General features: G+C 34.3%; 2 protein-coding genes across 3 annotated transcripts; one reads left to right on the top strand and one right to left on the bottom strand.

Moving 5' to 3' along the window:
* Positions 1–216: 216 nt before the first annotated feature.
* On the bottom strand, positions 217–3,354 carry LOC107193426 (centrosomal protein of 57 kDa-like). The gene is made up of 10 exons (XM_015582867.1): positions 3,341–3,354; positions 3,130–3,207; positions 2,459–2,888; positions 2,101–2,401; positions 1,756–2,038; positions 1,349–1,693; positions 1,095–1,259; positions 929–1,038; positions 727–859; positions 217–662 (listed from the first exon to the last, which is right to left on the bottom strand). Exons 2-10 carry the CDS (start codon positions 3,142–3,144, stop codon positions 384–386), a joined length of 2,061 nt encoding a protein of 686 aa, XP_015438353.1. The 5' UTR covers positions 3,145–3,207; positions 3,341–3,354; the 3' UTR covers positions 217–383.
* Positions 3,355–5,456: 2,102 nt separating this feature from the next.
* LOC107193598 (2-oxoglutarate dehydrogenase, mitochondrial) lies at positions 5,457–17,889 on the top strand. 2 transcript variants are annotated; one of them, XM_015583074.1, is made up of 17 exons: positions 5,457–5,501; positions 7,626–7,881; positions 7,971–8,180; positions 11,017–11,119; positions 11,621–11,683; positions 12,859–13,114; positions 13,191–13,425; positions 13,716–13,895; positions 13,982–14,162; positions 14,243–14,523; positions 14,604–14,832; positions 14,939–15,217; positions 15,299–15,477; positions 15,595–16,029; positions 16,111–16,265; positions 17,085–17,222; positions 17,721–17,889. In XM_015583074.1, exons 2-17 carry the CDS (start codon positions 7,633–7,635, stop codon positions 17,818–17,820), a joined length of 3,273 nt encoding a protein of 1,090 aa, XP_015438560.1. In that variant the 5' UTR covers positions 5,457–5,501; positions 7,626–7,632; the 3' UTR covers positions 17,821–17,889. The 2 variants fall into 2 exon arrangements, with proteins under 2 accessions (XP_015438560.1, XP_015438559.1); XM_015583073.1 differs by lacking the exons at positions 11,017–11,119; positions 11,621–11,683; positions 17,085–17,222 and adding an exon at positions 9,605–9,725.
* The last annotated feature ends 609 nt before the right edge of the window (positions 17,890–18,498 follow it).

The following is an 18,498-nucleotide window of genomic DNA, read 5'->3' as shown; positions in this document are numbered from 1 at the left end:
AATCCTGACAACTTATATAGTTAATGTTCCGGTAATCCCTTCTCAGATGTCGATAAATCAGACATCTTTCAGTGAAAAACTTAATTACTTGCTTAAGGAAAATGATACAAATTTTATTTACTTAATGCTGTACATCTCTGAGATGTGTTTCTACCAAGTGTTGGACCGGCACTTATGATGATTTCAATAAAAAAATATCACTCTTTTTCCCGTGTCTTGTAGTTATTTTAATATAAAAAAAAACAGAGCAGCGTCCTGAATCCATTCAAGATTCGTGTTTCTCTGTTTAAATGTGTGTAACAAAAATTTCAATAATTACCATATGGTAACTATGTCGATCACATAATGAATTGAACTCACCTCCAGAATTGCATATATTCATGTCAAGAAGACAATCTCAATTGTTTCTGAAATGTTTGGATTTGCCGCAAAAGACCAGCTAATCGCAGAGACGTAGGTTCTCTCGTCGCGATGATTGTGTTTCTTCTTCTGTGATGAACTTTTTCACTGAATTTTTGCTGAATGATCGTTCCATTAGACTTAGCTACTGTAAAAGGCATCGATGAGTCGGGGCCGTTTGAATCCACTGGAACTTCAGTTGTTATGCAGACGTAACTATTCTTTCCCTGCAGCGATTTCATTTGCTGTTTTAGTGCCATTACCTAATAACAGATACAATAAACGGTTGATATTGTTATTATCGGCAATTATACGAAACCATTTTACCTCTTTATATAGATTGATAACAGCAGTTATCTCATCTTCTTTTGCACTCAACTCTTTTTCTAAAGTCAATGCCTCTTCTTTTAATTTTTTATCGTCAGAATTTTCTAGTTCTACTTGCAATTTTTCATATTTTCTAAAATTGATTCTAGATAAGTACATTGCTAACAATTCCAGTGTTTGAACATTGACTGATGCAACTTACGTGTTCATTTCTTCGAATTGATCGTGAAGATTAATAAGAACTTCCCGTATTCTGTTTGAATTCTTGTTAATTGGTTCAATATTACACATATTCGTACCGTATTCATTACCCTGTAATTTTCTTGTATTAGTATTTTCAATTAATTTATTAATTACATTGATTTTACTTTGTATGCTGTTACTGGCGACTGTAGTTGGTGGTTATCCTGAACCTTCATTTGTGTATTTACGTTTTGTTGAGATGAAAATAACTTCAGTACGTTATCATTATCTGCCGTCTGTGATATTTGCCGTATGTTCCATCGATTCAATTGATTTTCTGACCATGTATTCTGCGAACAAAACATTTTCATATTTCAACGTAAAGCATCTCGGAATCATAATAAATATTTGATTTAATTTCGGTTTTTTATAGATTAACCTTTTCTGTCTGAAACTTCTCGTGCTCAACCGTATTGTTGGCAGCAACTGCTTCTTCTACATTTCTTGAATTTACATTTACATTCAAATTTCGTAAAGCTTTAATATCATAACTTAAAGAGACGCTTTCGTTTTCAAATACGTTGAATGGTTCTGTTAGAAATGAATTTGCTTTGTGCAGGAATGTATTAATCATCTGAGAATTCACCCCAGGCAACTTATTGTTGTGATTACTTATTTGTCCCATGAGAGTAGACACAGGTTTCATGCCTCTGCTAACTTTACGAATGAGAAGAGGAGTAACTCCATTTACTGTGGGATGTCTTGTTTTCATTATACTTAAAACCTTTTGAATAAAGAAAAATCTGTAATAGTGACTTTTCTACATTTTTATATCAACCAACGTACTTGCTGTATATTTAAACCTATATTGTGACTTGGAGTTATAGAAGTACCCACTACAAAAGGTATGTTTTTAAAATTGAATCTACCAAAGTACGAACGATTTACTCGTTTCAATTTTGAAGCCAGTGTTGGCATTTCGTAACTATGGGTAATCATTGGGTTGCAGTACGATGGCTGTAATATTGACTGCTGACACTGACGTGAATTGCATTTCTCCATTGTATACATAGGAGCATTCTGAACCTCCAAAGCATACTTTTGATTATGAAGGATTGTGCTCTTTTCCCTGCAATCAGAAATATGTGTGATATTTTATTATCTTTATAATTCATTATCATTCGAACTTACTCAATAGTCTGCTTAGACTGTTTAGATTGACATTGCTTCAGAGGCTTGTCTGGTCCATTATCTTCACTAATGTTACAGTTATACCGATAATGATTAGTGTTATCACATTTTACTTTTGCATGTACATTATGTTGCTTATTTGTACCTAAGGATGTTCTGTTAATATAGTTGATGTTAGAGTCAATTCCAGAATGTTTATTAGGGCTGACAGAATTATTACCATCCTTTGCCGCTGAATTATGATAAATTTCGACTACTTCGTTAGCAGCCTGACGAGACTTTGTATGACGATTATTATTACCTGAAAGTATACAAATAATAATATACAATTCGTTTGTACAATAGTTTTACTTCATACTTTTTTGTTTTCGTTTTTTTACATCCTTTCTTCCTACGAAGTTTGTATCTCTTGTGGTTACAGTACTTTTGGAATTAGAACTGTGCACTCTTCTCCTCCGTTTTTTAAGTTTCAGTGAGGCAACATCGTCTAACTTAGACAAAGTGTCTTTTTTGCTTGGCAGTGTAGAAGGAACTGGTTTTTCTTTCTTTTCTATTTTTCTACAAACTTTAGTCTTTCCCCCAGTTCCATTTTTTAAACTACCCAAGGTATTTAATCTAAGATCATCTTTTGTAGAAGGTAAATCCTCCATGTAGGTAAAATTTCTATTATCCAAAATTAATTCTTTATAACATTTTTTTGGGTGTTCATGATTCTGCATTAGCTTAGATGAATATGCTGTTAGGTGCTGTTTATATGGTTCCTGCCATTTGTTGTTTTGTTCTTCGTACTGTCAATAAAATGTTATAATTTATATACATTTGTAAGGACAATTATTCATTAGAATGTTTCCACTAAATATGTTCAATGCATAAATGTAATACGCAATACCACATTGTCCTTATAAATTGGTGGTGATGATAAGGATTGATTTGGAGGACTCTGAATATATCTATGACTTGCAGATGTAACTACAGGTGTTTCATGTTCTAATTTTTCTTGCATATTTATATTTTCAATCTTTTCTTTACCTTTGTATTGCACATTAACTTTTGGTAACATGTTTTCTATTGTTTGACTTTCAAATGGATCACAATTCTCCACATTTCCTATAATAAAGATAATTATTAAAATTATCATCTATTACTAAAATCATTTTAAATTATTGATTATCTACTTTTACTTTACGATATACAATAATCAAAAACAGTTTCCATATACCATTATCATTTATAGATATACATTTGGTATCAGATGACGTTGCCAAAGAATCATTACAATTTATTTCTCTAGAAGTCACAGGTTTATCTATATCCGATATTTTAATTTTAGCATTACAGTAGTCCGAGCCATACAATATATTGTCTGGTTCCAAAATTTCTTGTCGCATGTCATGGCATGCCATCTTTAAATAATTCATGTGATACTGCACAGATTCGCATTTTAAATTTGTCTGTTGTAACCATTTTTTCATATCTTGGGCTAATATAATTGAATTAAAAAAGAAAACATTGATTTATCATTAATGCATTATTGTTAAACTATATATTTTAAGAATTATATTTTTATAGAGAAAAGTATAATAAAAGAAAAAATCGAAGAGAAATATAATTACCACGAAAGCACTTTTTTGGTAAAGTATCCATTTTTATTTTAATCAAATTTCATGGTTTAATTTTCAAGTAACGGTCATAGAACAATAACAATATTTTAAGAGGTAAACAAAATTTGTAACAATACAAAAATAAAAGGAACTTCAAAAAAAAAACGTGATACTGAAATTCACAGGTTATCTGCTTATCGTGAACCGATTACATTTTTGCATGCTAATCTTTTGTTTTCCGCTCGTTACTTTTTTGTTTAAAAAAATTGTCTGCCCTGAATCTTGGTTTGTGTTACATGAAACTTATGTAGCACCGACATTGCACTGCACAAATCATAAGCATTCAGTTTGCGATCCACAATTTGTATTGAGGTGAAACGCCATCTGATCGATATAAATTTAGGCTGCTATAAATAATAAATACGTTTTGGCAATTGGTGAATTTTTATAACTTTATTTATCCATCATTTATTTACAATAATTTTACTTATTGCGAGTAATTAAATAATGAACTCCGATCCAATTAGAGCTCAGCTACCCAAACTTCTACATACACTATATTACTTCAACTTTGTTTCAATTGTAGGATATGAATTTATTAAAATAATCGAATATATATGTGACTTCTTGCATTTTATTATTCAGTTTCACGTATTCATATAATTAACAAAGATCTTCTATCTTACATTTAGCCTTAAAATATTCTAAGTTTCATTTACGATAGAACATTCACCAAAAATATTCGATCTTATAACTAGAGAAATTCATTCTATGTAACTGCAGTTACATCGATGGAATCATTAGTTTCATCTACCTCCCATTTTACAAAGACTTAAAATGAACTTAAGTAACTTAAGTTTAGACGCTTTAATGTTGATTTCCCTCGGCGGATGTCTTCTTTCTTGAGTGTAAATCAAAATAAAATGAAGATTCCACTTCGGACGATCGTTGTCTTTTTTCTTGAGCTTACACTAGTCTTACAATCGATTTAACTAAACTAACTAAACTAAATGCAAGATAGAACGACAAATGAAACCAAGACTCCATCTGATGAAACCGAGGCTCATCGATCTCTCTATCCTGCCACAGTGGCTAAACAAAAGAGATAAATAAAATCAAAGTTTCATCGATCACCCCGTTTAGCTGTATACGAACCAATTATTGCAAACAAAAGGAGTGGCATACTCTCAGAAGGCGAGTACGTTTCAGAGAGTCGATGCTCTTAGAAGAAGAGCATCGTTCTCTCTGTTGCAAAGTGGCGAACAATATGTAACTATATGCAATATATACAATACGTGACTTTTTTTTAACGAAGATTTTTGGACAGCTTCAAATTTAATTGAATGTAATTCCCGAATGTACCGTTCCCGTAACGTAGAGGGCAGCAGAAAATATTTTATTTTTTGCACGATCGGTATTTCAGAACATGCGACACGAAGTCCCATAAGATGTTAGGTCTATTCTATATCTCGTCTGTAATAGTACTTACGCATTAAAAAAGGCAGTATAATTCATAATTCTGATGTATTCGTTAGTGTTGTATAGTGAATTACGAATGTTCTTGAGTTGGTAACGAATTTGAACGCATCTTTAAACTAATCAATAAAGACAATAATGCCGAAAAGAAAGCGTACCGTTCAGTGCATTTTTAAATCGAACGTTGTGACACCAATTTGCAGTATTTGGACGTTAGGTGCGCTGTGGTCTCTTTGTCGGATATATTTTAGGAAGACGTAGTTCGATCTACTTGTGAGTTGCAAATGGTGGATGGCCTGTCATAGTTGGTTGCGTTAACATCAGGTACGTGAATCTCTGCTTCGCATACTCTTGATTTTTTTTCACCTCGATGAAAAAAAAAGAGAAGATTATATGATTTCTACGAGCGATTATTGATTGTTCTGTAAAAGAAGATAGCTTCGATATGGAGAATTAATTCCATAACTGAAGTTTTTCGTCGATTACGTAAATTGTTGCACCAGACGAAAATAGTCACCTGACTCGCAAATGCGATTGTTCTTCCTGTATTTTTGAAAAAATAAAAGATGATCGGAATCTTTGGACATGTTTCTTGTAGATACTTGCAATCTACTCGTAGGGAATGTATTGTATGCAAATCAAAAAATTAACCTATTACCTGGTTACGACCGAAAAACCAGGAATTCTAATGTACACATACGTATGTTGAATGCAGTTGTGTAATCGCTATAGTTTTGTTCTATATGAGTGAGTAATCGTGATTAGTCTTTGGTGTATTTTAAGTTAATAATTCATTTTTTTTAGTTGTGTTGCGTCGTTTTATGTAGAATGTAAGTCCTACGGACGTATATATGTAGGTCGATTGACATTTAACCACGTTTTTAAGATACAAATGTCACATGGGCACTGACACACTGTCTCACGATGACAGTTACTTGCAGTTATGTATTCAGTTGTCTTGAAAATCCGAAATCCATTTTAATCGGCTTCTTTAATTCTTTGGAATAACGATCTTTCAGGAAAAAATAATTTCCCATGTGGATTTGAAGATCTGTACATAATTTCTGTAAATTTAGATAGTAAATCGAGGATTACCTGCGATTTTATAAAAAAGCCCAATGCAGGAAGGGTTATAATATAGAAATTAGGTCAGTGTCTTGTCATACTTCTTCATTATTCTTGATTTTCAATTGTCTCTTTTTCTTTAATCAGATATAATATTTCATTTACATTTTCCAATAATAGAATATATCAAATTGAATCATATTCTTTTGTTTAGAGTTTTTATTCTGTCATATATTACAAATAATTGTGTATTATATTTTTTTGGTAAATTTTGATTACATAGATTATGATATAATCTCTTGTTCTGATCTTCAATTTATACAACACAATTTAATACAAAAACTGTAGTGGGAATTTTCTTTGGCTATTATGATTATAATAGATTAAGTTAATTGTATAGATCGGACTTCATTGCAACATTTGTTATATTGTTTCTTGAACAGATTATCAAACAGGTATATTCTTATAACATTTTATGCTCTGAAATATCTTTCTAATGAGGACAAATGATTTTAAATATATAATACAATTAATAATGCAAGAATTTTATATTTTCATTATTAAATGTATTTACAAATTTAAATGACACAATCATATCAATGTGTTAAAATCTGTTCTGCAGGAGTTTTAATTATTTAATACGCATTTTACTCTATGTATATAATATAGGAGAACATACCTTGGGTATTTGCCAATTTTTTAAATAAGTCTGGCATTTTGTTATTTGATGTAGTGAAATACCTCAGTTATTTGAATATTAGTTTAAATTAAATAATTCCACATGTAAACTTTTGTTTGCTGTATCATTTAAAAGTATCTTTAAATTTATATAGAATAATAAATTTCTTCTTTGAAAAACACTTCCTGCTTTTCCTGCCGAATATAGAGACTAATTGATTTCATCACATAACATTTTAAAATTAGCACCTTTAAATCATTGTGCAATGTAGATCTACAATTAAAATTAAAAGGAAATTCAAATATATTTTTAAATATCATACTTCTTGATCTTTATACATAACAAGCAAGGGAAAGAAATTACATGATACAGTAAGGCAATGATATGTTATTAGTAAACATAGATAAGAGCAATCACGTTCAATTCGAGTTATCCATAAGAAGGAGTTGATAAGCAGAGAACTCGTATCAAAAGTATTTATATTCTGGATGAATGCAATATGTAGAAATCTTTCTTTTAATCTTGTAGATAAGAAATTTTGATTTATCCATGATCTCGGGTAGAAGGTTAATCTGCAGAACTTTTTCTACATGTCTGTACTTATATTGCAACATGACACAACATTTATACAATATGTAACTTTTATAAATTGTATGCTGAACACATATGTTTATCATCATAGTAATACATATTCCTTGTTCTAGGTGAAAAATGTATAAAGCAAAGACAGTATTTAGTACATTGGCCCCTTTGGCTCCACGCATGTGTGGGCCAGAGAGGTTCGCGTCATGGTTGGTACGGAGCCATCCCTTGTCTAGGACCACACGTGTAATGGTCAATGAACCTGTCAGGAAGTACAACAGCCGTGTGGCCACAGAACCATTCTTAAATGGCAGTTCCAGTTCATACGTAGAAGAAATGTACAACGCATGGTTACAAGATCCCCACAGTGTACATGTGGTCGGTAACAAATTATTTAAAATATTCTATTCTCAAGTTACAAGTGATGTTTTCTGATGTATTTAATCGTATTCACATACTTTTTACAGTCCTGGGATTCATTTTTTCGTAGTAGCACAGCTGGAGCTCCACCAGGTCTCGCATATCAAGCTCCTCCATCTCTAGCACCAAGTCATAATCAAATACCACTAGGAGCACTGTTACCGCTTGGTGGTGGATCTCAATTAAGCCAAATACCTGTTAATGAGAAAATAATCGACGATCATTTGGCTGTGCAAGCTATTATTCGATCCTACCAGGTATGTATATTTTGCGTTTCATGTACAAAATAAAGGAACAATTATAATTATACTTAAACAAAATATTTTTGTTATATTTTTATGCTACATATATTAGCACTTTAGAAATTCTCTTTTAATTATGCTTCTAATATCTTCAGGCAGTGTTTTATGTTCTTATCCATACACAAATTATTTTCATGTAATATTATTTTGTGCAAAGTATGAAATTACGTAAAACTGTGTTACATCTTGTTGTTATATGTAATGTCAAAGCTTGTAGTTGTTCCATTTTTTTTATTTTCTAATCAGTAAAGTTAAAAAACTTCTGTTATATTACTGAAATAGTGCAGTCTAAATCAGTAAATTTTTCGCATGACCCGTGGAAATATACGTATGTTTTATGTTAAAGGCAACTTCTTATAATCATAATGCATGTGAAAGTTTCTTTTCAATTTTTGCCTCCAACGTTTCTTACCAATTAATCAGATAATTCTAATTACTAATATGACTAACATAACTTACTTTTCAAACGTGCAATCAGTAAATAAATACATGTAACGTTATTAAAAAAATAAAATCGGTAAAAATTGGAACATGAGAAATTGATATAGAAACTATTTTATTAGGGGCTATCATGTATGTGTCGGGGAATATTTTATCTCATCCTATTGTAACCCAATAAAAGAACACTGACACGAAGTACCAAGTAAACATCAAAAGTTATTCTCAAATATTGCGTAATAGCCTCGTTTTCTTATTATTACTATTATATTACCCGTTCGCTGCGTCTTTTGCTTTGCATGTTCTTAACAAAACTTCTCAAAATATAAATGTTTAAATTTTATTCTTTGTAATATGTATAAACTATATGCGTATTAATACCTCCATTATTAACAGGTTGACTGCCAGGCCGGTCACTGGTGGCCGACATTATAAATTCTGGTAGGCGGCCACCGAGGTCACCGGTGGTCGACATTATGTATTTCTAATAATTGAAATTTCAACCATAGAGAATTTTGTTCGGCAGTCAACGTGTTAACCACTGGTCAAAAATTGCTTACACATATTTTCTCTATTACTAATAGAAAGTACATAGTCAAGATGATGTAGTTAATAAGGTGTAAAGTTAATACAAAGTATAATTAATTTTCAGAAAGTAGACTGAAACAATATCTTTTTGTCTATTACAAAAAAAAAAGAAAAAACGTATGTTCACAGAAATATAATGTTTTTATAACCATTAAGTGATAATTCCACGAGATCGATGGAATAATTAAAGTTAACGTCCTGTTATAGAAAGTAGTGTTTCGACATTTGAATAGTTGCTTATCTGTCCATTCGAGGAAAACATATTTTTATAACATAACGTTACATAGTAAAATTTGACAAGTGGAAATATTTGATACATTCGGGTTCTTTTGGGACGATTCATTGGCATATAGGCTCGAGGTCATTTAGTCGCTGATCTGGACCCACTGGGTATCATGCAAACAGACCTGATACACACACATTATGCAGCCCGCAAGGGGTCTCCAGAACAGGTTCTACGGCAATATATGCTTGGTAAGGCTTACCCCAAACCAATTCCTTAAAGTAATACTTTAATCGGTTTTCATGTGTACCATAAGGTAAAGGTGTATAAAAATACAACATAGTAATTGTTGCTGAGATATCTGTTTCCATTGGTTTCATTGTGATTCGTGCAAATGTTAAAATTTTCAAAGGATAAGTGCTTTTAAAACACCTTCACCCAATACGTACATCACACTTCATCTCATACATGATAATCATGGTCTCTATCATACACATTAATTCCTTCTTAACTGTCTTCATACCTTCTTTTGATCTGATGTTCTATGCATCATATACTAAATAAATTTTTTATTTTCAATACTCTTTTCAAGGTCAAGCATTTTGCTCTCCAGATTTTTATGATTTTATCATATGGAATGTAATATAAAACGAGCACCTTGTATATATTTCATATCATTAGAAGATAGTTGAAATGATCGAAGAAGCAATGTTTTTCACACATTTATATGGAAAGTTGACGAAACTATGAATTTAGCTCTGTTGTAATAAAATATAATGAAAGTAATTAGTCTGTACCTTAAAGACACTGAGAAGGTGTTATGTGAATGTTATTCCATGATAGTTTCTTACTGATACTGAAAATGTTTTTATTAGGAAAACTTACGATATCCATTGATTTGTATTTCGTGGTTTGTATCAATGTTATGTTAATACACATCGGAAGACGTTTTTAAGTGAACTTTTAGTTTTGCTGTTTTACAATCAGTGTATTAGTATCCTACAATGTATCGTTAAATGGGATAAATATTTCAAATTGTCCGAGGTAAGGAGAAAATTTAGAGATTCTTGCTTTGCATGTTCATAAAAGATGTTGGTTCTAGCTCAGCTTTTACGTGTTGCAACTCATTGTACGGAATGTATATTGGTACAACAGTGTAGCATTTCACATAAATATATTTTGCCATATTCATTTACTGTCTCCGTTTCCGAGAGATATTTTCACGTTGTTTCTATATAGTAAGTACTAATAGATTCCTAAATACAATTACATTACGGGTTTATTGATGGAAGGCATGTATGGAATATGAACATATTTCAATTGTTCAGATGCTTTTTATTACAATGTGTTACTTATAGTTACTGTGATAGAATGTTTGCGAAACAGTGTTCTTGTATTTTTTCAATTAATACTTCTAAATCATGAACATACGTTTAAATGAAACATTGATCACAGTAATTTCTCTTACTAACTGTAATGTGTTGGTAAATTTAATAAATTAAACACTATTTGGTTCGTATGAATGTGGCATTAAATTGACAGATCCGTGGCCACCATATCGCTAAGTTGGATCCACTTGGCATCAACAGCGCCGATCTTGATGATAGACATCCACAAGAGTTGCTCTATAATCATTATTCATTCGGTAAGCCCATATGACCGTGTCTCTGCTCTTTTTAAATTGAAGAAGTAAAGATACTATATAACGCACTCCGAATAATACATACAAATGTATTAAAAATATATAAATTAATTGAGCTGCTCGCAGTACACAGTGTATAACGTTACTATTTCTTTCATTCACTTCTATTATAGACTTAACCACATAAGGCATTTATTTCTTTCTTCATCGCGATATTAGCTTCTCTAGCGTTACTTTTATTATTCTCATTCATATTCCACCATCATATATTTCTTTCCTGGACACAAAATACAGCATTTCGAATGCAGTGATAATTAAATTCAGGATTTCTGTAACATTATAAGAATAGGTGTTTTGATGGAAATTAAAGTATAAACGTCGAACAAAGATTAATGTTTATTGATACGCAGTTACATTTGAGGACCAAAATTTTACTGTACTTTGCAAGTGAGGATTCCTCACGCCGTTTGTTAAGCTTATTCAGTCCAAGTCTAATGTCCACAGGAAACAGAACACGTACTACTTACTCTCAGGAACTACAATACCGAGTATCTACACTCATGAAAAGTATGTAAGAATTATAATATTTTAAGTGGGAGTTCTGTTTAAAGCTCTGTGAGTTGTTAGTATCTTTGGGGAGGCGCTGGTTCATGATGGGATTACATAGAAATTGGTATTGTAGGAAAACTGTCAAGGTGCTTGGGTCCTCCGCATAAATATTAATTATATGATTGCTATACTCTGCTGTGTATATGTTTGTGTCAGGAACAATCTTTAGACATTTCGTTTTGGAAGAACTAGAGGAGGTATAGGGAATAAGTATGATCTTTATCATACTACTTCACGCATATTGTTGTCAAAGATTACATTATACTTTCACGTGGTAAATTATTATTTGTTAAATTATTCTTTCAAACTTCCTCTTTAGCTTCCTCTTACTTAATTTCTTTTATTTTCGTTTCTATATCTGTTACAAATATTACGATAGTGTCCTACTCTTGTACGTATTACGTTTCTTTAGTAGTATTCTCCTTTTGTTAACGTTTGTTTTCACTAATGATGCTTTAACGATATTTACAGCTTTTGCGGTTTATTGAAGTTCTTTTTCCAGTCTTCTGCTTATTTCTATTTTTCTGAATATTGAGGAGGTTTGTTATATATATCTAGTAATTCCTCAAGATATCGTGCATGTTAATATTATTTGCCAATAATTTGCATATTTATACATGCAGCATTATTACAGGAATTATTTGCATATACATATACATATAAATTTTGCAAATATATAATTACATTCCAGTAATTACACTTTACAAAGTCAAGCGTGTACAAAGTGTGTACAGTTTTAGGCTCTATCAAATGCAAATTTTTCTTCATTTTCGGCCTCATACACAAGTTCACATTTTCAGTATCAGTCTTGAAAAAGACTCGCATCAAGTGAGATTAATGTAAAATAAAAATATTGTATTGCGTGTAATGTGTTTATGCAGTGCTCCAATGAGTAAATTAGTAGCAGCATTTTAAACATTTGGAGCACTATACACACAATAAGTGATACGTTATTTTATATTATGTGTAAGTTTGTACATTAAGTGTCATAGTTTTTATGTGTACGATAACTGTGTAACAGTTTGCTCAGAAGTGCTGTAATTGCGTTTATATTCAAACTATGGCGTTTACATTGTGTATATCCGTTCTCTGTTTCTGAGACGAGCAAGAGTTTTATTGTACAATTTCTACAGAGGAATCGGACATGGATCGTATTTTCAAGCTGCCATCCACCACTTTTATCGGCGGCAAAGACAAATCATTGCCGCTCCGTGAGATCCTGAAAAGATTGGAGTCCGCGTATTGCGGTCACATCGGTGTGGAGTTCATGTTCATCAATTCCCTGGAACAATGCAACTGGATACGTCAGAAAATGGAGACCCCTGGTATTATGGAGGTGACGAACGACGAAAGGAGGTTGATCTTGGCTAGATTGACACGCGCAACCGGGTATTTCACACGCCTTAAAATCAACTCAAATTTCACATAATGCTTAAGAAGATTCAGTTCTATGTTATCGTTTCAGATTCGAGGCGTTCCTTGCACGGAAATGGTCGTCCGAGAAAAGATTCGGTTTGGAAGGATGTGAAATTTTAATTCCCGCTATGAAACAAGTAATCGACAAGTCTACCGAATTAGGCGTTGAATCGATCGTGATGGGCATGCCTCATCGTGGTCGTTTGAACGTTCTTGCAAACGTTTGCCGTAAACCTTTGAGTCAAATATTCACGCAGTTCGCGGCCCTCGAAGCAGCCGACGATGTAAGCGAATGAACAATTTTTCTTTAGTTAGAGCACAGACGAGATATAAGAATAGGCCTAACATGCAATGTAGTTTTTTGTCTCATGCTTTGGAGGCGTCAGAAGCCTTCGTACCATTTCAGTATTTCATTCCTTGCTAGCGAAACCGGGACAATAATGAAGTCGGAAACTTTTCAGCGTGATTTTTGTGGGACACCAAGTCCCATAAGATGTTAGGTCTATTCTGATATCTCGTCTGTGGTTAGAGGTCGACGTGTGTAATATCATTCGACTGATTGACTACGGTTTAGGGTTCTGGTGATGTGAAATATCACTTGGGAACGTACATCGAGCGTTTGAATCGTGTGACGAATAAAAATATTCGGTTGGCTGTGGTCGCCAATCCGTCTCACTTAGAGGCTGTTGATCCGATCGTGCAAGGAAAAACTCGCGCCGAGCAGTTCTATCGAGGCGATGGCGAAGGGAAAAAGGTACGATATAGAGAATATTTAATTCCGATGGTGAAATTTAGTTCGAATCATTTAAAATCTCCTTGGCAATTGTATCATTGACACAGGTTATGTCTATTCTTCTGCACGGCGACGCCGCATTCTGCGGGCAAGGAATTGTTTTTGAAACGATGCACTTGTCTGATTTGCCTGATTATACGACTCATGGTACCATTCACATCGTTGTGAATAACCAAATTGGATTTACCACCGATCCCAGACATTCGCGATCTTCACCGTACTGTACGGGTAAGTATACAAGGAAGAACGGCATTATTTTTCTTTTTTAACTTAATATGAAATTGCGTTTAAACTAATTCGTTTTTTAGATGTTGCAAGGGTAGTAAACGCGCCCATTTTCCACGTTAATTCCGACGATCCAGTGGCTGTGATGCATGTTTGCAAAGTTGCCGCTGAATGGAGAGCAACATTCCACAAGGACGTCGTAATCGACATCGTGTCGTACAGACGAAATGGCCACAATGAAATCGATGAACCGATGTTCACGCAACCGTTGATGTATCGAAAAATCAAAAATACTCTGCCAGTTCTGGACATATACGCCAAATCTCTTATCAGCGATGGTGTAGTCAGCCCTGAGGAAGTCAAGGTATTAAGATGAACAAATATTTCAATCGAATGGATTCATGTACAATAGAATTCTTACGCTGACGTTAACTTACGATGCAGGACGTGAAAGATAAGTATGAAAAGATTTGCGAAGAAGCATACACGAATGCCAGGCAAGAGACGCATATCAAGTATAAAGACTGGTTGGATTCGCCGTGGTCTGGCTTCTTCGAAGGTAAAGACCCGTTGAAAGTATCCCCTACTGGTATTAAAGAAGATACGCTCGTTCACATTGGCAAGAAATTCTCATCGCCGCCACCAAATGCTGCTGAATTTGTTATTCACAAAGGTAATTTAGGAATTAAGGAGAAATAATATTAAGGAGAGTTTTAATAGGCGAGAAATTAAATAGAGAATTATACAATGTTACTAATGCACTACTAAACGTGTTTTAGGTATCGAACGTATTTTGAAGGCGCGCATGGAAATGATCGAGGCTCGAACTGTCGATTGGGCACTTGGAGAAGCAATGGCCTTTGGTTCCCTTCTTAAAGAAGGCATTCACGTGAGATTGTCGGGACAGGATGTGGAGAGAGGAACATTCTCCCATCGGCATCATGTGCTTCATCATCAAACCGTGGACAAGGCTACTTATAGGCCACTGTGCTATCTTTACCCCGATCAGGCTCCGTATACCGTGTGCAATAGTTCCTTGTCCGAGTTTGGTGTACTCGGTAATCGCAATAAACATTCCCACGATTGATTCAGCCGTAGTAAATCAAATTAACGCATGGTGTGTCCTTTTGAATTTTTAGGATTTGAATTAGGTTATTCCATGACAAATCCTAACGCACTGGTGTGCTGGGAAGCTCAGTTTGGCGATTTCAACAATACAGCACAGTGTATAATTGATCAGTTTATCAGCAGTGGCCAAGCGAAATGGGTGCGTCAGTCTGGTCTTGTTATGCTGCAGCCTCACGGACTCGAGGGAATGGTAAATTCATTTTATATTAATCTAGTGAAACTCGAAGATTGTTCGAGATCTAAAGTAGAGCAATAGTCGGTTGAGTAATATATATACAATAACTCAAACGGTCGTCGTTGTTTGTAGGGTCCGGAACATTCGAGTGCTCGTTTGGAACGTTTCCTCCAAATGTCTGCTGATGATCCAGACTATTTCCCCCCAGAAAGCGAAGAATTTGCTGTGCGCCAGTTACACGATATTAACTGGATTGTCGCTAATTGCAGCACACCGGCGAATTATTTCCACATTCTGAGAAGGCAGATCGCATTGCCGTTCAGGAAACCGTTGATTATGATGACACCAAAGTCTCTGCTCCGTCATCCAGAAGCGAAATCCAGTTTCGATCTGATGACCGAAGACACGGAATTCCTCCGAGTAATACCGGAAGAAGGCGCCGCTGCTCAAAGTCCCAGCAGCGTTAAAAGGCTGGTGTTCTGTTCCGGCAAAGTTTTTTACGACCTGAAGAAGGCGCGCACGGAAAAACAACTGGATGGCAAAGTCGCTATTGCAAGAGTTGAACAGGTAAATAATGCGATTACAACAATTTTCATCATTTATTGTTCTTACGAGATCCATTAAATTTTGTTTTAACTACTTTTATAGATTTCGCCTTTCCCTTACGATTTGATTAAGAAGGAATCCGCTAAATATCCCAACGCAGAACTGGTGTGGGCTCAGGAAGAACCCAAAAATCAGGGTGCATGGACCTATGTTCAACCTAGATTCCATACAGCCCTGAATGGAGTCCGCTCTGTGTCGTAAGTATTCAATGTACAATCACAATTAACACTGTTTTATACACATATCGGTGGAGGAATTGTTTCTTTGTAATAACTGATGCACACAAGAGCTCCTTTCATTTCTATATTTGACAGGATCATTATAGTTACACAGATTTTAAAAATTTTTTTGTTGTGTGATATACGGTATAATTCGTGTATTATTCACTGCGTATATTTGTGTTTGTTTTATTAACGTTCTACGATCAATTCATTGACTAGAAATAATCTAGAGTAATGCATCTTCTTGGATCATAATTTTGAAGTAAATTATAAGAATGTGGATAGATTTACTAAAGGTCCGGGTTAAGATTTTTTGTGACCCAGGATTATCAAATTTTCGGTGGCCCCCTTAGTTAAATAGCGAGGGGAGGGGCTGGGGGTTGTAATACAGCACAACAAAATACCTAAATCTTCACAAATTGAAATTTGTTTTAAATAAAATTAAATAACATTTAATCATAACGAAATGGAAGATTCGGCCCCCCTGGAACGTGGGGCCCGGGGTTACATCCCCCCAAAGACTCCACTTTGAATCGGAGCTGATTAACTAGTATTACTTGGTACCATAATTTGTTTCGTCTCCTATCCTTAGCTGTTCACATGGCCCATGTTTTTTCACTTTGTCAAAGTTGCGTTCGCGGTCGCAGGTTGTAAAATCTTGGTACATGTAATGATACCACGAATACGCAACACGCTTGAGCACGAAGTTCCATTGATGTTACATTATTAAAAAATGCTTTTTCACGCGGTCTTTATTTTGGTTAAGCAAAGTAAAAAAATTGGGCCATGTTACAGCGGCGGAAGTGCGTCGTACAAGAGTGACGGTAGCGGAGGGTGGTTTAGCGGTTGGTTTTCGTCGGCGAAACCAACGCCAACGACTGCACCCGAGCCGCAGTCGATAGAATCCGATAAAGTCGAACCGAGAAGAGTGAGGTAAATGCTGCTTAGAACCTTTTAATTGGGAGAATGCTTGAAAATTTTAAGTAGAAGCTTTTATCACCGACGAGGTCTAAGAATAGACTTTTTTCATCTTATGGAAGTTGGTGGCCCACCTAAACTGCACTACCGACATCTTGAAAAGCCTGGTGATTTTAGTGACCTTTGGGTTATAAGAACAGGAAATCTGCACTGGGTAGTGACACTAAAATAAAAATGGCTGAAAAAATACATTGGATGAAATGTCTACTCCTAGGCCCAGATTCATAGTCACTACTTGCTTAAATCCCCAGTTATGAATGTGTAGTCCGTACCTATACACGTATACATTCATAACTGGGACTTAAGCATTTTTGCTTAAGAATAAGTAGTGACTATGAATCCCGGCCCTATTCCTCGTCTGTGCTTTTACACTTCAATAGATGTAGCTGCAACGGGTATAATTTTGATCTTATTGTTCGTTAAACACCGAATGGCCTTACTTTTCTGTTGCAGGTACGTTGGTCGTCCAACTGCAGCCTCGCCAGCGACAGGAAGCAAGATGCAGCATCTCAAAGAGCTAAAACAGTTGCTCGACGATTCGTTTGATGTTTAATTCTCCTTCTTAGCACTATGTAGAACACACATTTTATTTATTTTCTCACATTATACTTGTTATATACTTTTTGTCTTGCTCTACATACACCATCACAGAGGATCAGCGTAGTTCGAATAATTTCTCCAGTACTGTGTTTCATCTATAGAATTAACGCGCGTGCGAATATTTACCTTGATGACCGATTTACATTCGTTACGGCATAAACGTAATACTTGTTATTGGTATTCGATCTCCATAATCATTGAAAGTATCGATGCTGGTTTTCAAAATTTTTCTTTTTAATACGCATTAGCGAAATGGAATAATTTATTTTTCTTTATTATTTATTAAATGCGTCATTTGTGCAGATCTGTATCTACGTTTTCGCAATGAGTGAACCATGTAAATGTATGCATTTCATTTTCGTTAAATGTTTGAATGTGCTTCTGTATATTTTTTTAGATACGTGACATATTTATATAAGTATGAGAGTTGAGTGTTGAACCCGGTGTATGTTTGAGTTTGCAGGAACCGTTTGTTATGTAAATATATCGAGAGTTCAAAAATTACATTAATACGAAAATTCCCGCCATGTTTTACTCATTGCTCGGCTCGTAAGTGTTTCACGGATGAATTTCGCGTCGAACGGGAAATATTCACGCGTCGGCTTCTGTATTTTATTTTGTTAATATGTCG

Source organism: Dufourea novaeangliae, unplaced genomic scaffold, assembly GCF_001272555.1.
Source record: "Dufourea novaeangliae isolate 0120121106 unplaced genomic scaffold, ASM127255v1 scaffold6, whole genome shotgun sequence".
NCBI lineage: Eukaryota > Metazoa > Arthropoda > Insecta > Hymenoptera > Halictidae > Dufourea > Dufourea novaeangliae.
This window is presented reverse-complemented; position numbering and strand designations above follow the sequence as displayed.